This window comes from Carcharhinus amblyrhynchos, chromosome 10, assembly GCF_965287045.1.
Source record: "Carcharhinus amblyrhynchos chromosome 10, sCarAmb.v2.hapA, whole genome shotgun sequence".
Classification (NCBI taxonomy): Eukaryota; Metazoa; Chordata; class Chondrichthyes; order Carcharhiniformes; family Carcharhinidae; genus Carcharhinus; species Carcharhinus amblyrhynchos.
In genome coordinates, this window is record NC_137333.1 from 28,536,062 (window position 1) to 28,558,383 (window position 22,322).

The 22,322-nt window shown below is 44.3% G+C and overlaps 1 protein-coding gene across 1 annotated transcript in view; it reads right to left on the reverse strand.

Moving 5' to 3' along the window:
• LOC145349481 (cilium assembly protein DZIP1-like) overlaps positions 1-22,322 on the reverse strand; it is a 390,694-nt gene that overhangs the window by 325,339 nt on the left and 43,033 nt on the right. Inside the window, exons 2-3 of the mRNA XM_080198019.1 lie at positions 21,964-22,177; positions 21,245-21,785 (exon numbers count right to left, since the gene is read on the reverse strand). Of these exons, the coding sequence (XP_080054145.1) occupies positions 21,245-21,785; positions 21,964-21,965 (543 nt within the window). The 5' untranslated portion in view covers positions 21,966-22,177. The remainder of the gene's footprint in view (positions 1-21,244; positions 21,786-21,963; positions 22,178-22,322) is intronic.

The following is a 22,322-nucleotide window of genomic DNA, read 5'->3' on the forward strand; positions in this document are numbered from 1 at the left end:
TTTTAATAACAGAGTTGTCGTGATGGGAGACTTCAATTTCCCAAACATCGACTGGAATATCCCTAGGGTAAGGGGTATAGATGGGGAGGAGTTTGTTAGGTGTGTTCAGGAAGGTTTCCTGACGCAGTATGTGGACAAGCCTACGAGGGGAGAGGCTGTACTTGACCTGGTACTGGCGAATGAACCAGGGCAGGTGATGGATCTTTCGGTAGGAGAGCATCTTGGATATGGTGACCATAATTCTATCTCCTTCACAATTGCGTTGGAACGAGATAGGATCAGGCAGGCTAGGAAGGTGTTTGTCTGGGGTAAGGGGAGACACGAAGAAGTCAGGAAGTTACTTGGACAAATAAACTGGAAGGAGGCGTTCTTAGGGAAAAGTACCGAAGGAAGGTGGCAGATATTCAAGGAATGTGTGTCTGGAGCTCTGAATGACAACGTTCCGATGAGACGAGGGGGTTTTGGTGGGTCGAGGGAACCGTGGTGCACAAAGGATGTGTTGAACCTAGTCAGGAAGAAAAGGAAGGTGTACAAGAGGTTCAGGGAATTAGGAGATGTTAAAGATCTTGAGGAGTATAAGGACTGTAGGAGGGAACTTAAAAGGGAAATTAGGAGAGCCAGAAGGGGTCATGAGAAGACCTTGGCGGGTAAGATTAAGGAGAATCCCAAGGCCTTCTATAAATATGTGAAAGGTAAAAGGATAAGAAGAGAAGGGATAGGACCTATAAAAGGTGAGGGGGGAAAGGTTTGTGTGGAACCAGAAGAAATGGCGGAGGTGCTTAACGAGTACTTCGCCTCAGTATTCACAGTGGAAGCCGATCTGGGAGATTTTGTTATGGATTTGCAGCAGATGGAAAAGATTGAGTACGTGAATATTAAGGAGGAGGATGTGTTGGAACTTTTGAATTCTATCAAGGTAGATAAGTCGCCGGGACCAGATGGGATGTACCCCAGGATACTGTGGGAGGCGAGGGAAGAGATTGCAGAGCCCCTGGCGATGATCTTTGCGTCGTCAATGGAGACGGGAGAAGTTCCAGAGGATTGGAGGATTGCGGATGTAGTTCCTATTTTCAAGAAAGGGAACAGAGATAGCCCGGGAAATTACCGACCGGTGAGTCTGACCTCAGTGGTTGGTAAGCTGATGGAGAGGCTTCTGAGGGACAAGATTTACGAACATTTGGAGAGGTTTGACATGATCAGGAATAGTCAGCATGGATTTGTCAAGGGCAGGTCGTGCCTTACAAGCCTAGTTGAGTTCTTCGATAATGTGACTGAACACATTGACGAAGGAAGTGCCGTGGACGTAGTGTACATGGACTTCAGCAAGGCGTTTGATAAGGTCCCCCATGCAAGACTTCTTGAGAAGGTGAGAGGGCATGGGATCCAAGGGCCTTTGGCCTTGTGGATCCAGAACTGGCTTGCCTGCAGAAGGCAGAGAGTGGTTGTGGATGGGGCTTTTTCTGAATGGAGGTCAGTCACCAGCGGAGTGCCTCAAGGATCTGTTCTGGGACCCTTGTTGTTTGTCATTTTCATAAATGACCTGGATGAGGAAGTGGAGGGATGGGTAAGTAAGTTCGCTGATGACACAAAGGTCGGTGGTGTTGTGGATGATCTGGAAGGATGGCAAAAGTTGCAGCAGGACATAGATAGGATGCAGGACTGGGCGGAGAAGTGGCAGATGGACTTCAACGCGGATAAATGTGTAGTCGTCCATTTTGGCAGAACCAACGGGATGAACGAGTACACTATCAAGGGCAGAAGTCTGAGTAGTGTTGAGGAGCAGAAGGATCTTGGGGTCCGGGTCCACAGGACTCTTAAATCGGCCTCGCAGGTGGAGGAGGTGGTCAAGAAGGCGTATGGTGTACTGGCCTTCATTAATCGAGGGATTGAGTTTAGGAGTCGGGAGGTAATGCTGGAACTTTATAAGACCCTTGTCAGGCCTCATTTAGAGTATTGTGCGCAGTTCTGGTCGCCTCACTATAGGAAAGATGTAGAAGCTATTGAAAGGGTACAGAGGAGATTTACAAGGATGTTGCCTGGACTGGGAGGCATGCCTTATGAAGTTAGGTTGAGGGAGCTGGGACTCTTTTCCCTGGAGAGACGAAGGTTGAGAGGCGACCTGATAGAAGTTTACAAAATGTTGAGAGGAATAGATAGGGTGGACTCTCAGAGGCTATTTCCCCGGTTTGAAATGGTCGCTACGAGAGGACACAGATTTAAGGTGCGGGGAGGGAGGTTCAGAAGTGATGTTAGGGGTAAGTTTTTCACTCAGAGGGTGGTGAGTGAATGGAATCGGCTGCCGTCAGTGGTGGTGGAGGCGAACTCGCTGGGGTCTTTTAAAAGACTTCTGGATGAGTATATGGGGTTTAATGAGATTGAGGGTTATAGATAGGTCTGTAGGTTGGTAGGTGATGATGTGATCGGCGCAACTTGTGGGCCGAAGGGCCTGTTTGTGCTGTAGTGTTCTATGTTCTATGTTCTAACATGCACATCCACGCTCTCTCTCTCACACACATATACTTTCTCTGATATACACACCTATGCTCTCCCTCACATACATATCCATGCTCTCTCTCTCACATGCACAGCCATTCTCTCTTATAACCACGTGCTCTCCACACCCACACGCGAACTCACAGCAACACACTCACTCAGATACACACCAACACGCTCTCTAACACGCACATGTGTGCTCTCTTTCAGATCCACACCCACGCTTTCTCTGACATGCACACCCGCTCTCTCTCCCACATGCACATTCATGCTCTCTCTCTCAGACACACCCACGTGTATCTAACATGCACACCCACGCTCTCTCTGTCTCTGTCTCTCTCTCTCACGCACACACACATACACACACTCATGCTTTCTCTGACAAACAACAAAGAATAAAGAAAATTACAGCACAGGAACAGGCCCTTCGGCCCTCCAAGCCTGCACCGACTAACTAAAACCCCCTCCCTTCTGGGGACCATATCCCTCTATTCCGATATTATTCATGTACTTGTCAAGACACCCCTTAAAAGTGACTACCGAGTCCGCTTCCTCCACCTCCCCCGGCAAAGTGTTCCAGGCACCCACCCATCCACTGTGTAAAAAATCTGCCTCATACATCTCCTTTAAATCTTGCCGCTTGCACCTTAAACCTGTGCCCCCTAGTAATTGACTCTTCCATCCTGGGAAAAAGCTTCTGACTATCCACTCTGTCCATGCCCCTCATAATCTTGTAGACTTCTATCAGGCCCTCAATTTCTGTCGTTCCAGTGAGAACAAACCAAATTTCTCCAAATTTTCCTCCTAGCTAATGCTCTCCATATCAAGCAACATTCTGGTAGATCTTTTCTGTACCCTCTCCAAAGCCTCCACATTCTTCTGGTAGTGTGGTGACCAGAATTGAACACTATATTCCAAGTGTGGCCTAACTAAATTTCTATAAAGCTGCAACATGACTTGCCAATGTTTAAACTCAAAGCCCAGGCTGATGAAGGCAAGCATGCCACTGATCCCTGAGGAACACCACTTGTAAAAAGTCTGACAACACCAGGTTTTAGTCCAACCTATTTATTTGATAATATTCTCACAAGCTTTCGAGCATACCCACATCATGAACACCACTTGTCACAGTCCTCCATTCAAAAATATATCCTTCCGCTGCTACCTTCTATCTTCTTGACTACCTTCTCCATCTACATTGCTACTTTCAGTGACCTGTGTATCTGTACACCCAGGTCCCTTTGCCTATCAATATTCTTAAGGGTTCTGCCATTTATTGAATATTTCCCATCTGTATGGGAAATTCCAAAATGCATTTCTTCACATTGCCATCTCTCCACCCAAGTCTCTAACAAATCTATATCCTGCTATATCCTCTGATCGTTATCCGCAAATCTACCAACCTTTGTGTCGTTTGCAAATTTAGTAATCAAACCAGATACATTTTCCTCCAAATCGTTTATATATATTACAAACAGCAAAGGTCCCAGCACTGATCCCTGAGGAATGCCACTCATCACAGTCCTCCATTCAGAAACGTACCCTTCCATTGCTACCCTCTACCTTCTTTGACCAAGCCAGTTTTGTATCCATCTTGCCAGCTCACTTCTGATCCCATGCGACTTCACATTCTGCACCAACCTGCCATGACGGACCTTGTCAAAGGCCTTACTAAAGTCCATGTAAACAACATCCACTGCCCTACCCTCATCAATCATCTTTGTCACTTCCTCAAAAGACTTGATCAAGTTTGTGAGACATAACCTCCCATTCACAAAACCATGTTGCCTCTCATTAATGTGTCCACTTATTTCCAAGTGGGAATAAACCCTGTCTCAAAGAATCCTCTCTAATAATTTCCCTATCACTGATGTAAGGCTCACCAGCCTGTAATTACCTGGATTATTCTTGCTATCCTTCTTAAATAAAGGAACAACAAACATTGACTATTCTCCAATCCGCTGGGACCTCTCCTGTAGCCAGTGAGAATACAAAGATTTCTCTCAAGGCCCCAGCAATTTCCTCCCTTGCCTCTCTCAGTATTCTGGGGTATATCCCATCAGGCCCTGGGGACTTGTCTACCTTAATGTTTCTCAAGAACTCCAATACCTCCTCCTTTTTGATCTCAACATGATTCAAACTGTCTACACACACTTTCCCAGACTCATCATCCACCAAGTCCTTCTCTTTGGTGAATACTGACGCAAAGTATTCATTTAATACCTCACCCATTTCCTCTAGCTCCATGCATAGATTCCCTTCCCTGTCCTTGAGTGGGCCAACCCTCTTCCTGGCTACCTTCTTGCTCTTTATATGTATAGAAAGCTTTGTGATTTTCCTTAATCCTGCTGGCCAATGACTTTTTGTGACCCCTTTTAGCCCTCCTTACTCCTTCCTTAAATTCCTTTCTACGTTCCTTGTATTCCACACATGCTTCAAAGAACAAGGAACAAAAACAGCCCAGGAAACAGGCCCTTCTACCCAATGAGCCCGCGCCACCATTTTAACATTACCAGTCCCCCCCTCCACCCATGACCCTTATCTATGCTTATGGCATTCCACATTGAGGGAAAACTAATTCAGGGACAATTTGTTACCTCCAATCAGCCTAAGAGCACATCTTTGGGGTGTGGGAGGAAACCGGAGCACCCGGAGAAAACCCACGCAAGCATGGGGAGAATGCACAAACTCCCACAGACACTGGCCCAAATCCATGTGTCTGCACAGCAAACAGTGATAGTCACTGAGCTGTCGTGTTGCCCAGCATCTGGTCCAGTTTAAGCATACACTAGCAACATGAAGCACTAGGCTATTCTCGAACATCCAAGAGCAGCCCTTGTACGACCCATGGCGTGTATGCCCCTCGTTGGACAACAAGGCGGACCGACTTAAAACCTGTGAATTTGTGTGGTCCAAGCCTCCTCACCTTAACAAATGCTTCCTTTTTCTCTTTGACTAGGCTCACAATATCTCTCGTTATCCAAAGTTCTCAAAACTTGTCATACTTATCCTTCACACTTACAGGGTGCCGGTCCTGAATCCCTATCAATTTACACTTGAAAGCCTCCTATATGTCAGATGTTGATTTGTCTTCAAACATCTACATTCTTCAATTCCTGCCTAATATTCTTGTAATTAGCCTTCCCCGAGTTTAGCATCTTAACATGAGGACTAGACTTTTCTTTATCCATCAGTTCCTTAAAACTTATTGAATTATGGTCACTGTTCCCAAACTGCTCCCCTATCGAAATGTCGACCATCCAGCCGGACTCATTCCCCAATACCAGGTCCAGTATGGCCCCTTCCCTAGTTGGACTCACCTCGCTTGTTCTGCCCAAGTATATCACCTTATACTTATCCAGATTGAATTCCATTTGCCATTAATCAGCTCATCTGACCAGCCCATGTCTATCATCCTGTAATCTGGGCTAACCTCCTCACTATCTCCCACCCCACCCATTTTTGTATCATCCACAAACTTAACGGTCAGCCCTCCTACATTCAAATCTAAATCATTTATATGAAACACAAACAGCAAGGGTCCCAAAACTGATCCCTGGGGGACCCCACTAGACAAATACCCCTTGACCGTCAGCTTCTGCTTCCTGCCACTCAGCCAATTCTGGATCCAATTTGCCAAATTTCTTTAGATCCCATAGGCTCTGGATATCAGTCACCAATGAAGGACCTTATCAAAAGTTTTGCTGAAGTCCAACTAGACTATGTCAAATGCATTGCCTTCATCTACACACCTGGTCACCTCTTTGAAAGATTCAATCAAGTTGGACAGACATATCCTCCCCTTATCAAAACTATACTGACTGTCCTGGATTAATCCCTGCCTCTCCAAATGCAATTAATTGCTTCTCTGAATTGCTTCCAATAGCTGCTGAGGTTAGATTGATTGGCCTGTGGTTTGCTGGTTAATCCCTTCCTCCCTGCTTGAATAATAGTACCATATTGTTTGTCCTCCAGACTTCTAACACCTCTCCTGTGGTCATTGAGGAATTGAAAATTATTGCCAGGAGGAAAATTATTTCCTCCTTCGCCTCACTCAACAGCCCAAGATATATTTCATCTGATCCTGGAAATTTATCTACTTCTAAGCCTGCCAGACCACTCAGATTTCCTCTGTGTTTTTTTTTAAATTGTATCGCAGCCCTCCCTGAGTCCTATGCTTCTCTCTCACTCATGAACCCTACCTATGTCCTCCAGCTCCACACACAAATTACCATTGTGGTCTTTAATGGGCCCTACTCTTTCCTGAATGATCATAGAATCATTGAATTCAGAAAGAGGCCATTTGTCCTGTCAAGTCTGCACCAACTCATGCCCAGGTTTACCCCATAATCCTATGTATTTACCCCTAACCTACACATCTTTGAATACTAAGGGACAATTTACCACGACCAATCCATTTAACCTGCATATCTTTGGACTGAGAGAGGAAATCAGAGCATCCAGAGAAAATCCACGTAGACACAGGGAGAATGTGCAAATTCCACAGACAGTCACCCAAGTCTCAACCTGGACCCGAGTCTTCACTTTACCCCTTTACCTTTCGTGTACTTGCAAAACAAGAATGGATTTTCCTTTATTTTACCTGCCAGTATTCTTTCATATCCCTTTTTTGCTCTTCTAATTACATTTTTAATTTCCTTCTTGCATATTCTATGCTCCTCTACAGCTTCTGCTATTTTGAGCCCTCAATGAATGCTATAATCCTCCCCTTTTCTCTTTATCCAATGTTGTAGATGCCTTGATATTCAGGGTCCACAGGATTTGTTGCTCCCACCCTTTTTCTTTATTGGAATATGTTGGCCCTGTACTCTCCCTATTTCCTTTTTGAATGCACCCCACGTTTCTGTCACAAATTTACCTAAAAATGTCTGCTTCCAGTCTACTCTGGCCAAATCATATCTGATTTTATTAAACTCAGCATTTCCCCAATGTAGAATTTGGGTGGGGGGAACCAATTCTCCCAAAAATGCTGAACTGTGGCAAAACTGTTCTAAATCCCGAGTGTTTTGTCAGTTCGGCTTCTCACCTGAATCTCGGCACTCTGTGCATTGCAGGGATCCCAGTCGTGAATCTCATTAAAAACCAAGGGGGGTGTGGCCTATTTGCACCAGAATTTGACAGTTATGCGCAGTGGTCCCGATCTGTCAGACTCACCATTTGCTGGCCAGCCAATCGCTGGCCAACTTGGGACCCTCACAGTGCTGCCTTCCAGCCGAACACAGCCCGATCGTGGCCCCCCCACAATTCCCAGGCCAGCCCTGACCCCCCATCCCAGAGCACCTAATGCGCAGCCCACCCTTCCACCCCCTAACAGTGGCAATCCCTCCACCATCTGGCAACCCCCCCCCCACCCACTGACCCCTCCCTAGAGGCAGCCCCCACCCCTAGGCAGACCTCCCTGCTCCCTGCCAAAGCCCACCCCAATCGCTGCCCTCCCTCCATCCCAGGCCAATCCTGTCTGCAGAGTGACAGCAGGACCCCTCTCACCCCCACCGCTCACCCTTAGGCCCTCTCCATGTTTTCCAGCTCCCTTCAGCCTCTCTGGGCCTGAGAAAATAAAGTTGAACTGGAGTCCTGTGAACAGATTACTTTGATTCTAAAACAGATCTACAGTAACAAAAGTTACAGGGAGGTAGTTACTCCTAAAAGTGATACGTGGGTGACTGCTAGAAGGGGTAAGAAGCAGTCAGAGCAGCGATCCCCTGAGGCTGTTCCATTCCAAAGTAAGTACTCTGTTTTGGATGGTGTTGGGGAGGAAGACTCAACTGGGGTAAGCCATGGGGTACAGGTCTCGGGAGTACAACCTGTCCTTGATGCTCAGGCGTGAAGGGGGAAGAAAAGAACAGGATTAGGGATTGGGGATTCCATAGTTAAGGGGACAAATAGGAGAGTCTGTGGGAACGAGCGAGACTCGCAGTTGGTATGTTGCCTTCCAAGTGCCAGGGTCCGTGATGTCTCTGATCGAGTGTTCAAGATCCTTAAGGGGGAGGGGAACCAGCCCCAAGTCGTGGTTCATGTAGGTACCCATGTCATAGGTAGGAATAGGGATGGGGATGTAAGGCAGAAATTCAGGGAGTTAGGGTGGAAGCTTAGGGCTAAAACAAACAGAGTTGTTATCTCTGGTTTGTTACCTGTGCCGCGGGATAGCATGGAGAAGAATAGAGAGAGAGAACATTTGAGCTCGTGGCTAAAGGGATGGTGCAGGAGGGAGGGTTTCAGATACTTGGACAATTGGGGCTCGTTCTGGGGAAGGTGGGACCTCTACAAAAGGGATGGTCTGCACCTGAACCAGAGAGGTACTAATATCTTGGGGGGAAAATTTGCCAATGCTATTCAGGGGGGTTTAAACTGATTCAGAGGGGAGATGGGAACCTGAACTGTAGCTCCAATGTACAGGAGGATGAGAATAGGGAAGTCATGGATAAGGTTTCTAGGTCGCAGCAGTGTATTGGCAGGTGGGAGGGTGGGTTGAAGTGTGTATACTTTAATGCGAGGAGCATACGCAATAAGGTGAATGAACTTACTGCCTGGATTGGTGCCTGGGACTTCGATGTTGTGGCCATTTCAGAGACATGGATAGAGCAGGTTGTTGTTGCAGGTTCCGGAGTTCAGATGTTTCAGTCAGAGCAGAGAAGGTGGTAGAAGAGGGGGAGGCATGGCATTGTTAGTCAAGGACTGTACACGGTGGCAGAAAGGACATTTGATGTGGACCTGTCTATTGAGGTAGTATGGGCTGAGATTAGAAACACGAAAGGAGGTCACCCTGCTGGCAGTTTTTTAAAAGCCTCCAAAAAGTTTCAGAGATGTAGAGGAAAGGATTGTAAAGATGATCCTGGATAGGTGCGAGAATAACAGGGTGGTTGTTTTACAAATATCGATTGGAAAAGCTACAGCTCAAGCATGTTAGAGGGGTCAGTTTTTGTCCAATGTGTGCAGGAAGGTTTCCTGACACAGTTTGTAGATAAGCCAACAAGAGTTGAAGCTACATTGGATTTGGTACTGGGTAATGAACCAGACCAGGTGTAGACTTGGAGGTAGGTGAGCACTTTGGTGATAAATATGTATTTCATACCTCCCTGGTGGGTCGCTGAGAGGTGGGGGAGTGGCGTTGTTAGTTAAGGATTGCATCATAGCAGTGCAGAGGGAGGGAGGTATAGAGGATATAGGAATCGAGTCGCTTTGGGTGGAGTTGAGGAATAGGAAGGGAGATGTTACTATGTTGGGTGTGTACTACAGACCGCCCAATAGCCCGAGGGCTGTGGAAGAAGGGATAAGCAGGGACATTCTAGATAAGTGCAGGAAGTATAGGGTGGTGGTAGTGGGAGATTTTAATCTCCCCGTGGTAGATTGGAAGGTGCCGAGATCAGAGGGTGCTGACGGGGAGGAATTTGTACAGTGTGTAATGGAAGGATCCCCGGAGCAGTATGTGGATAGCCCGACCAGAGAGGGGGCTATACTGGACTTGGTTCTGGGGAATGAGCCTGGGCAGGTGGTTGACGTTGAAGTAGGAGAGCATGTGGCTAACAGTGACCACAACTCTGTCTGGTTTAAGATATTAATGGATAAAGATGAAGCCTGTCCTAAGGGGAGGGTGTTAAACTGGGGGAGGGCTAGATACAACCGGATTAGGAAGGATCTTAAAGATACGGACTGGGGTAAGCTGTTTGATGGCAGGTCGACGCTGGGTATGTGGGAGTCTCTCAAGGGAAAACTAAAATCTTTGCAGGAAAGACATGTGCCGGTCAAGAGGAAGGATGGGAAGGGTAGGATTAGAGAGCCGTGGGTAACTAGGGATATTGAGGACCTGGTCAGGAGGAAGAGGGAGGCGTACATTAGATCTAGGCATTTGAGGACAGAGATAGCGTTAGAAGAATACAGAGAATGTAGGAGAGAACTTAAAAGGGGCATCAGAAAGGCAAAAAGGGGCCACGAAATGGCTTTGGCGGGTAGGATTAAAGAAAATCCTAAGGCATTTTACTCCTATGTTAGAAACAAAAGGATGGTTAGAGGGAAGATTGGTCCTCTCAGGGACAGAGGAGGGGAACTATGCTTGGAGCCTGGGGGAATGGGGGAGATCTTGAATGAATACTTTGCGTCGGTATTCACGCAGGAGAGGGGCCTGATGTCTGGTGCTGTGCTTGAGGAGTTTGAGGATCCGTTGAGGGAAATAGTCATCACGAGGGAAGAGGTGTTGGGACTTTTAGACAGTATAAAGACGGATAAATCTCCAGGGCCTGATGGCATCTATCCCAGGCTGCTAAGGGAGGTGAGGGATGAAATTGCTGGGCCTCTGACGCAAATCTTTGTCTCTTCTTTGGACACAGGTGAGGTCCCAGAGGATTGGCGGATTGCAAATGTAGTACCGTTGTTTAAAAAGGGTCAGAGGGATAACCCAGGGAATTATAGGCCGGTGAGCTTGACTTCAGTTATAGGCAAGCTAATGGAGAGGATCCTCAAGGATAGGATGTATGAACATCTGGAGCGCTGCAATCTGATCAGGGATACGCAGCATGGCTTCGTTACAGGGAGGTCGTGCCTTACGAATCTAGTGGAATTTTTTGAAGAGGTGACAAAAACGGTTGACGAAGGACAAGCCGTTGATGTCGTCTATATGGATTTCAGTAAGGCGTTTGACAAGGTCCCTCATGGTAGGCTGATAGAAAAGGTGAAGGCTCATGGGATACAAGGCCAGGTATGTAGATGGGTGGAGAATTGGCTTGGGAGGAGGAGACAGCGGGTAGTAGTGGAAGGCTCCTTTTCCAATTGGAGGTCTGTCACCAGTGGTGTGCCGCAGGGCTCGGTACTAGGACCTCTTCTATTTGTAGTATATATTAATGACTTCAAAGAGGGGGTAGGTGGTGTGATCAGCAAATTTGCTGATGACACTAAGATGGTTGGATTGGCGGGTACTGAGGAGCAGTGCCTGGCAATGCAACAGGACATAGACAGGCTGGTAGATTGGGCAGATAGATGGCAAATGGAATTTAATCCGGAGAAATGCGAGGTGATGCACTTTGGCCGGAATAATGTGGAGGGGAGTTATACGATAAAAGGTAGAACTATCCGGAGTATAGATACGCAGAGAGACCTGGGGGTGCAAGTGCACAAGTCCCTGAAGGTGTCGGTGCAGGTGCAGAATGTGATGAGGAAAGCGTATGGTATGTTAGACTTCATAGGAAGAGGTATAGAATATAAGAGTAGGAGTCTGATGTTGCAGTTGTATAGAACGTTGGTTAGGCCTCACTTGGAGTACTGCGTCCAGTTCTGGTCGCCATACTACCGGAAGGATGTAGAGATCCTGGAGAGAGTGCAGAGGAGATTTACCAGGATGCTGCCTGGTATGGAAGGGCTGTCTTACGAGGAAAGATTGAACGAACTTGGGCTGTTTTCCCTTGAGAGACGTCGGCTGAGGGGGGATCTAATAGAGGTTTATAAGATTATGAAGGGGATAGATAGAGTAAATGGTGGTAAGCTTTTTCCGCTATTAGAAATGGATAGAATGAGGGGTCACGGGCTTAGGGTGAGGGGGGCTAGGTATAAGACAAATATTAGAGGGCAGTTTTTCACGCAAAGGGTAGTGGGGGTGTGGAATGCACTGCCGAGTAAGGTGGTGGAAGCAGGCACGCTAGGGTTGTTTAAGAGTCACTTAGACAGCCACATGAGCGGGCTACATATAGGGGGATATAGCAGGCCTTACTAAACATTGTAGGCTTGGGATTACGTTTTTGCCTCAGGGATGTTACAGTCTTTGCCTGTTTAATAATGAATTTTTTGTCTCCACAGGCATTTAAGTCCAGCAAGGGGCATGCATGCGGCAGGTTGTGGTGGGCTGCTCTTGGACGTTGTTTCGGGAGTTGCCTATTGCTTCATGTCGTTAGTGTGCTTAAACTGGACCATCTCGAGGGCAACATGACAGCTCAGAGACTATCTCTGTTGCTGTGCGGACACATGGATTTGGGCCTGTGTCTGTGGGAGTTTGCACGTTCTCCCCGTGGTTGCGTGGGTTTCCTCCGGGTACTCCGGTTTCCTCCCACATCCCAAAGATGTGCTTTTAGGCTGATTGATTGGGTACTAAATTGTCCCTATATTGGACCTCCCTGATCCTCGCACATTAGGCGTAGACTAAAATCATGAATAGGTCACTGAGACAGTGGGACGGCGGCGCGGGCTCGTTGGGCCGAAGGGCCTGTTTCCCGTGCTGTGTTGTTCTTTGTTCTTTGTTCTGTTAGACAGGGAGGAAGTGATCGAGCGAGTGTGGTGTACTAAAGATGTTGAATCTCTAGTGAAGAGGAAGAAGGAGGCTTATGTAAAAATGAGACATGAAGGCTCAGTTAGGGCACTGGAAAAAAGTGGGCGGCACGGTAGCACAGTGGTTAGCACTGCTGCTTCACAGCTCCAGGGTCCTGGGTTTGATTCCCAGCTTGGGTCACTGTCTGTGTGGAGTTTGCACATTCTCCCCGTCTCTGCATGGGTTTCCTCCGGGTACTCTGGTTTCCTCCCACAGTCCAAAGATGTGTGGGTTAGGTTGATTGGCCATGCTAAGAAATTGCCCCTTAGTGTCCAGGGATGTGTGGATTAGTAGGCATAATATGTGGGGGTATGGAGGTAGGGCCTGGGTGGGATTGTGTTCGGTGCAGACTCGATGGACCGAAGGGCCTCTTTCTGCACTGTAGGGTTCTATGATTCTATAACATTTTGGAGAAATACAGTATAGTATTTGAGGACATTTGGCACCTAAGATCAAACAAAACAGCCAGCCTAAGAATCTTGAGGAAAGAACAGTGCCCTATGCCATATATCCAAAGGTGGAATCTGAATTAATGAGACTTGTAGATACAGGACTCTGAGAACCTGTTGGTACTAATTACCAATTGTGACTGTAATGAAATAGGATAGGACTATATGCACTTGCAGAGATTTCAAAACAACAACCAATCCAGTCCTATGTGCAAAATAATACTCACTACCTTTGACTGAGGATTTGCTAACAAGCTTAGAGGGACGGAAGTTCAGCAAAACTGACCTATGAAAGGCCTGCCCTGCAAATGAACGTTGCAGCTAAATCTCAATGCCTGCTTACCATTTTAACATATAAAGGCCTATTCCACTATAAGGGATGACCTTTTGGGTTAGCATCAGCACCCGCTTTATTTCAACAGTCCATGTTAAGATCTCAAGACGGAGGAACAATGTTAACCTGACAACTGGTACCAACAAACAGGAATACTTATATAACCTAGAATCCACAGTGAAATGCCTTCAGAGGCATGGTCTTCGCATTGGGAAAGATAATTGTGACTTCTTTCAAATGCCAATACAATATTTAATGTGACACTACTGTGCCTTTAAGAAATGTATTTTAAGCATGTTCTCTGCAATTTGAAGGCAGGCCTGTTATTTTTTGTTATTGCACCAAGCTATCTGAGCCAATGTCCTTTTATTGTTGCTAAAGTCAATAATAGGCCATTTGTTTATTTTTAATTTGGGCCTAATTGAGTGTAATTATCTTTTTTGAATTGTTTGGGGAAGAATGATTGATAGGTCAGGTGGAACAGTTTTTTTCACAGGGAAAATCTAAGAGTCACTTTCAGTTTCACAGAAGCTGTTTGGATTCCAGCCTGAAAAGTGTTTGTGTATTCCTGATATTGGAAATACTGCTGGCTGCTGGGTAGTTAGAAGCTGTTTGGACCACAGACTGGAAACAGTCTTTCTAGCCTCTCTGGAGTGGAAATTTTGTGGTTTGCTAGCTCAAAGCAGTGGCTCTATCTCTTTCTTAAAATGTGCTGGGAACTCCAGGATAGAGAAGTTTGCGTTTCAATTCCCTATCCAAGGGCTAATTCTCAGTAGGTGTTACTAAGCTGCAAGATCCAGCATCACATGAGCATACTTACTTTCTGTGCCTAAAACCGGAATGTATTTTTGTAGGGGTATTTGTGTTGAACCGGTATTTTTAGTTAAGAAACATACAATATCATTTTTTTGTCCTCATTTGTAATTGGTAGATGTTGGTGCTAGTTGTTTTATTATATGGGGTAAGTAAACTTTGCTTTATAAAAGCTCCATAGTGGGTCATTTGAATCATACCTGGAGAGAAACATCTTACACTTATCCTTACCAAATAAAAGTGCAAAAGTTGACTTGGTTGACTTCATAAAATATCTTGGAGTTTCTGACCTGGATTATAAAGGACAGCATGGTCACACAGTGCTAAGCACTGCTGGCTAATAGCGCCAACCACCCAAGTTCAATTCTGGCCTTGGGTGACTGCATGGAGTTTGCGCGTTCTCCCTGTGTCTGCGTGGGTTTTCTCTCGGTGCTCCAGTTTCCTCCCACAGTCCAAAGGTATGCAGGTCAGGTTTATTGGCCATGCTAAATTGCCCTGTAGTGTCCCAAGATGTGTAGGTTAAGGACTAAATACATGGGATAACGGGGCTAGGGCCTGGGTAAAATGCTTTATCAGGGAGTCAGTGCAGAACTAATACACCGAATGGTCTCCTTCTGCACGGTAGGAATTCTATGATTCTATGATATCAATTGGGGGCTCTTTTACAGGTTTAAAATCCATATTCTTTGTTTGCTTTGGGATTATTGGATTCAAAGTGGGGAGCATATTTGTGTTTTCTTTTCAGGTGTTGCATTCAAGTTTAAATACGAAATGCCTAGTGGAATAACAACTCTCTCAGAAGCTAAAAGGTTCCTGGGGTTGAAGAAGGTGGTTTGCAAAAGGTGACTAAAACAAAGCTTTTGGGTAAAAATGTTGCAGTTGACATTACCTGATTGCGTAAAGAAGGTGGAGATAATTGTGGTGAAACCACAATTATCTCCACATCCCCCCCCAAACTCCAACCCCTCACCTTGAACCTATGTCACCTCATGACTGACCCTTCAACTAAGGGGAACAGCTGTTCCATATCCACATTGTCCATGTCCCTCATAATCTTGTACACCTCAATCAGGTCGCCCGTCAGTCTTCCCTGCTTCAATGAAAATTACCTAGGTCTATCCAACTTCTCTTCATAACTTACATTTTCCATCACAGGCAGCATCCTGGTGTATATCCTCTGCACCCACTCCAGTGCAATCACATTCTTCCTATGTGGCTCCCAGAAGTGCACACAGTAATTTGGCAGTGGCCTCACCAAAGTTCTGTACAACCTCAACATGAGTTCTCTGCTTTTGTAATCTATGCCTCAATTGATAAAGGCAAGTGTCCCATATGCCTTTTTCACCACCCTACTAAAGTAACTAGAAAGAATGCTGAAAAGATTTACTTGGATACTACCAGAACTTGATGACTTGAGTTATAAGGAGAGGTTGGATAGACTGGGACCTTTTTTCCCCTAGAGCACAGAAGGCCTAGGAGTGATCTTTTAGAAGTCTACAAAACTTATGAGGGGCAGAAATAAGGTAGCTAGTCAACATCTTTTCCCAAAGGTAGGGGAATCTAAAACGAGAGGGTATAGGTTTAAGATGAGAGGGGAAGGATACAAAAGGGTCCAGAGGGGCAATCTTTTTCATTCAGATGGTGGTGAATGTCTGGAACAAGCTGCCAGAGGCAGCAGTAGTAGAGATGGGTACAATTTTGTCTTTTAAAAATCGTTTAGACAGTTACAGGACAAGATGGATATATAAGGATATAAGCCAAATGCGGTAATTGGGACAAGCTCATTGGGATAAAAATTGGCTGGCATGGACAAATTGGGGCGAAGAGCGTGCTTCCATGCTGTAAACCTCTATAACTCAGGCAGCAACACAGTGGAAAGTGCTGCGGCCTCACAGTGCCAAGGACCCTTGTTCAATTCCGGTCTCCGGTCACTGTCTGTGTGGTGTTGGCACATTCTCCTTGTGTCTGCATGGGTTTCCTCTGGGTGCTCAGGTTTTCTTCCACAGTCCAAAGATGAGCGGTTATGTTGATTGGTCATGGTAAATTGACGAAAGTGTCAGGGGGATTAGTAGGGTAAAAATGAGTGATTAGGGGAATAGACTCTGGGTAGGATTGTGCTCGATGCAGACTCGATGGGACGAATGGTCTCCTTCTTAGGGATTCTATGATTCTGTGACTCTATGCCCTCTGCCTTCAGAGATCTGTGGACAAACACACCAAGGTTCCTTTTTCCACGGAACTTCCTAATGTCCTGCCATTCATTGAGTCCTTCCTTGTCAAATTATTCCTTCCAAACTGTATCACCTCACACATTTCAGGATTAAATTCCATCTGTCATTTATCTGCACATTTGACCATTCTGCCTCTATCTTCTTGTAACCCAAGACACTCAGCCTCACTGTTAACTACCTGACCAATCTTCCGGAATCTTCCAATGATCCACAAACTTACAAATCCTACACTCTGCATAGTCATCAATGTCATTTATATAAATGATGAATAATAGGGGCACCAACACAGCTGCCTGTGGTACATCACTAGACACTGGTTTCCAGTCACTAAAGCAGCCTTGTGTCATCACCCTCTGTCTCCTAAAACTGAGCCAATTTTGAATCCACTTTATCAAATAACCCTGTATCCCATGTCCCTTTACCTTCTTTAAAGACCCCATGTGGGGGACTTTTGCTGAAATCCACATAAACTATATCAACTGCATTACCCTCATCTACACATCTGTTCACCTCCTCAAAAAATTCGATCAAATTTGTGAATGACCTCCCTCTAAAAGCTATGCTAACTATCTCTGATCGAGGCTTGCCTCTCGAAGTGGTTTCTATAATCGGTTCCCTACCACTGATGTGACACTCACTGATCTGTAGTTCCCTGGCTTATCTCTGCCACCCTTTTTAAATAGCGGAACAACATTAGCTGTTTCCACATTGTTTGACACCTCCCCCGTGGCCAGAGAGGAACTGAAAATTTGTGTCAAAGCCCCTTGCCTTCCATAGCAGTCTACGCCACAATTCATCTGCACGTGGAGATTTATCCAATTTTAAGGCTGCCAACACCTCCAATATCTTGACCTTCCCTATGTCAATTTGTTCAGGAATCCCTCAGTTTCTCTCCCTGAATTCCACACCTTTAACTTCTTTCTCTTGAGTGAAGACAGATGTGAAGTATTCATTCAACACTCTACCGATATCCTCTGGCTCCACCCACAGATTGCCCTATTGGTCCCGAATGTGCCCCAATGTTTTCCCTTGTAATCCTCTTCCCATTGCTATATTTATGGAATATCTTGGGATTGTCTATACTTTTACCAACCAGAGCTTTTTCATAGCCCGCTTTGTTTTCCTAATTACTTTCTAAGCTCCATCCTGCACTTTCTAGATTTCACAAATTCCTCTGCTGATTTGTTTCCCTTGTACTTGTTAAAAGCTTTTCTTTTCTTCATCATCATATCCTGAATATCTCTAGTCATCCATCGTTCTCTGGGTTTGTTACTCCTTCCTATTTCCCAGGAGGGCTCACACCCTCTCCATTTCTTTTATGAATGCCCATCCACTGTTTTTCTGTAGATTTTCCCATTAGTAGCTGTTCCCAGTCTACCTTAGCCAGACCCTGCCTTATTTTACTAAAATCTACTCTCCTCCAATCCAAAACTTGTTTTTGTGACTGTCCTTCCATTTCCTTGTCCACAACAAGCTTAAATTGTAACAGGTTGTGATTGCTGTCACTAAAATGTTCTCTCGCCATCACCTCAACTACTTGTCCTGCTTCATTTGGTCTAGCACAGCTTCTTCCCTTGTTAGACCCTCTATACATTGATCTAAAAAGTTCTCCTGTATACATTTCAAGAAATCTACTCCTTACAAGCCCTTAACACTATGACTATCCCAGTTGATGCTGGGAAAGTTGACATCATCTAACATAATAACCCTATTGTTATTGTTTTTACACACCTCCACAAATTGTGCACATATTTGCCCCTCAATATCCTGCTATCTGGGAGCCTATAATAAACATCTAAGAATGTGGTTCTGTATTCCTTAGTTTTACCCACAAAGCTTAGTTTGATGCCCACTCCAAGATATCATCTCTCCTTGGTGCAGAAATTGACTCCTTAATTGATAATGCTATGCCTCCTTCTCTTTTACTCCCTCCTCTGTCTCACCTGAATGTCCCAGAATGTTGAGTTGCCAATTGTGCCCTTCAACCTGGTCTACTATATCACACTTCCATGTATCAATCATCATTCTTAACTCATCTGTTTTACCAGAAATACTCCTGGCATTAAAATACAGGCCATCCAGTCTGGCCTTACTCCCTTGAATTTTACAGATGCACTCCGTGACTTGTTTAACTGTAGGACTCTGTGCCCTTGTTCTGCTAATAGTCTATGTATCCTCCCCTGCTAAGGTAGTTTAAACTCCTCCCAAAGCACTAACAAAATATCCCGCAAGGATGTTAGTCCCACACTAGTTCAGTTAAAATTTATTTATTAGTCACAAGTAAGGCTTACATTAACACTGCAATGAAGTTACCATGAAATTCCCCTAGACGTAGACTTGTACAGGTCCCATCTTCCCCAGAAATGATTCCAGTGATCCATGAATCCAAAACCCTCCCTCCTGCCACAATTCTAAATCCATTCATTCATCTGCACTATTCTCCTATTTAAAGCATGTGGCACTGAGAATAATCCAGAGATTACAACCTGAGAGGTTTTGCTTTTCATTCTACTGCCTAACTCCTTGAACTCTTGATGCAAAATCTCTTTCTATCTATGTCATTAATACCAACATGTACCATGACCTCCACCTTATCACCCTCCCCTTTCAGGATGCCCTACATCCTTTCAGTGACATCCCAGACCCTAGCTCAGCTGAAGATAGAATTTTGTTGTCAGTTGCTTGCTAACTAGAAGCTAGAGGTGAGCAGTGGCTTTACCTCTACCCTGAGGTGTGCTGGGAGCTTCAGGATGGGAAGTCAGAGTTTCAATTCTCAATCCAAAGGACTAATTCACAGCAAGTGTTTCAAAGCTGCAAGATCCAGCATCATGTCCACATGCTTACTTTCTGCAGTTAGCCTAGAACAGGGGTGTATGATTGTAGGGGTGTTTGTGTTGTAATAGTATTTTTAGCTGTTACAGTATATACAATATCATGATTGTTTCTTTCTCGTTTGTAATTGGTAAAAGTTAGTGCTAATTGTCTTATTATATGTTAAGTGTATTCTTAAATAAAATTTGATAAAGGCTCCTTAGTGGATCACTTGAATCATACCTGGGGTGAAACTTTTTTTTATGCATGCCAAATTCAAAGTGCAAAACTTATGGTCTAGGCTGACTTCATAAAATACCTTGGTGTTTCTGACCTGGATTATGGCATTAGGCCATGTGATTGATCAAGCGTTTACACAAGACTCCCAAGAAGATGGAGGCTATCGTGGGGACCCTATGACCAATGAATACAACACAGTTAAAATCAATAATTATTGTGGGAAATTTGTTTCGAATGTAGCATCCCTACTTAAATCATTGCAGAATTAGTTGTGCACAAAACAAGCTTGGCAGTGGACACCAGAGTGCAAAAACAATATCAACCAATTAAGGACGCCCTGAAGAAGTCAGAAGTGTTGGTACATTTCAAAGTTACCACTACAACTTACCTGTGATGCCTCACCATATGGAGTTGGAGCAGTGGTGTCACATATACTACCATCAGAGGAAGAAAGATCAATAGCTTTTGCATCATGCACCTTGATGAGTGCATAATCAAATTATGCCTAGTTGCAAAAAGAAACACTAAGTATTATCCTTAGAGTGTGAAAATTGGAGACTGGAGAGCAAATAGTGAATAGGATCATAGCATCATAGGATCATGGAATCATACAGTGCAGACAGGGCCCTTTGGCCCATCAACTCATGAGAAACACTTTGACCTCCTACCTAATCTCATCTACCGGCACTAGACCTTGAATGTTATAAGAACATAAAAAAGTACAGCACAGGAACAGGCCTTTTGGTCCTCCAAGCTCAAACCAGTCACAATGCGCTAACTGAAAAAAAACTTCTCCCTTCCACCACTACTCTCTGCCTTCTATGACCAAGCTAGTTCTGTATCCATTTAGCCAGCCCACCCCTAATCCCATGTGATTTTTAACTTTTGTCTTTGTCTGCCATGTGGGACCTTGTCAAACGCATTATTAAAGTGTATAAAAACTACATTTACAGTCCTTCCCTCATCAATGATATATCTCTTCAAAAAACTCAATCAAGTTGATCAGACATGACCTTCCTCGTATAAAACCATGCTGCCTGTCACAAGCTAGTCTATTTTCTTCCACATGTGCATATAACCTGACCCTCTGAGTCTTCTCCAAAAGCTTTTTGTTTATGATGAAGCAAAATGATCTTTTATGCAATATGTGTCTGTATACACAATGTAATGCATTTCAGTGATCAAACACATTTGTACCAATATAAAAATATCAAAATCTACATATCTACAAGAAAGAACAAGATTGTATAATTATTAGTGTACATAAAGAAAAGAGACAGAAAGGATTAAATATAGGCCTAAATGCTGGTCAATATTTTTATCATTTCATTCTGGACTATAAAGTGGAAAGGAAATATCCAGACACCATTAGGTTAACCTACCCTCACACATATATGTTAATAAACTAATACTGAGATATATTAAAAAAAAATTCTGTTTCAATTTTATGATTTAACTTTTTATATATTATGTAACCTCCTTATTAATGTTGTTCCTCACTTGTAACATTGAAAATTTTTATGATTTTGAATTGACTGAATTCAGTTTCTTATATATTTTATACCTTATAATAATTAGTAGCACCAGACTGGAGCATCAGCTGTTGAGTAGAAATTATTTGCTTCCTGCGTTTACATTCCTCTTTCTGAGACTTCATCTCATCAGCCAATTGGCAAAGTTCCTTTTTCATTTGCTCTTTTCCAAATTCTGATGTTTGCAATTTTTCTTCATACATCTGCAAATTAGATGCAAGATATTCCTGAGAATGAAGTAGATACTCTATTGTGAGTTGTGCCAATTTGAAGATTTTCAGTAAGGTGGGATCAAGTGAGTTTTGACAATAAGGACATTTTTCAGGATCAAGGTTGCAAAAGGTGATATTCATTATATTTTCTTGCAAAGTGACAAAATCCAGTTCATTGGCCACTTTGTCCACATCAATGGCACTGATGCGCCTCCAGTTGACAGTTTCATGACGATTTTTGAATTTAAACAGAGGAACTTGATCTCCGCGCACACCTGCTGTTAATGCTGGTGGCAACGGCGTGCTGTCAAAAAGCAGATTGTGAGAAAAAGGTGCTGCCGATATGCCAGTCGACCACATCCTAGAATGACATGACGAAAAGGTCAGATAAACTGAGTAGCTATATTATTGATAGACTACACATTTTAAAACGCATTGGACAATACATTTTGATCTTGCAATAAATATAAATTTATTCAAATATTGCTCAAACCTAAAAACTAGACATAATACGTAACTGAAATATGCTGATCACTCACATACATGCATCCTAGTTAACGGCACACTTCCCGGTGTTTTACATATCTGAATTTCCTTTTCACGTCGTTATAAAAATCCTCTTTCACAGCGATTATTGATGAAACTGCCAAGGTTACAAAGATCTACCACTGCAACAGCCATCTCCACCTGACATGACACCTCTTTCTTCCTCTTCTTTGTGCTATTCGTCAATCTGACAGGATGTCCCTCCTGCTGTCATGGTAACCAGGAAAAATACCATCAGCTACAAATCACTGCAACAATTAAATAGAGTAAAACTAAAGTCCAACACAGAACAGAGCAACAGAAAAATAAACAACTAAGTGCTGCAAAGCAGAAAGTAGGCATTCAATATTAA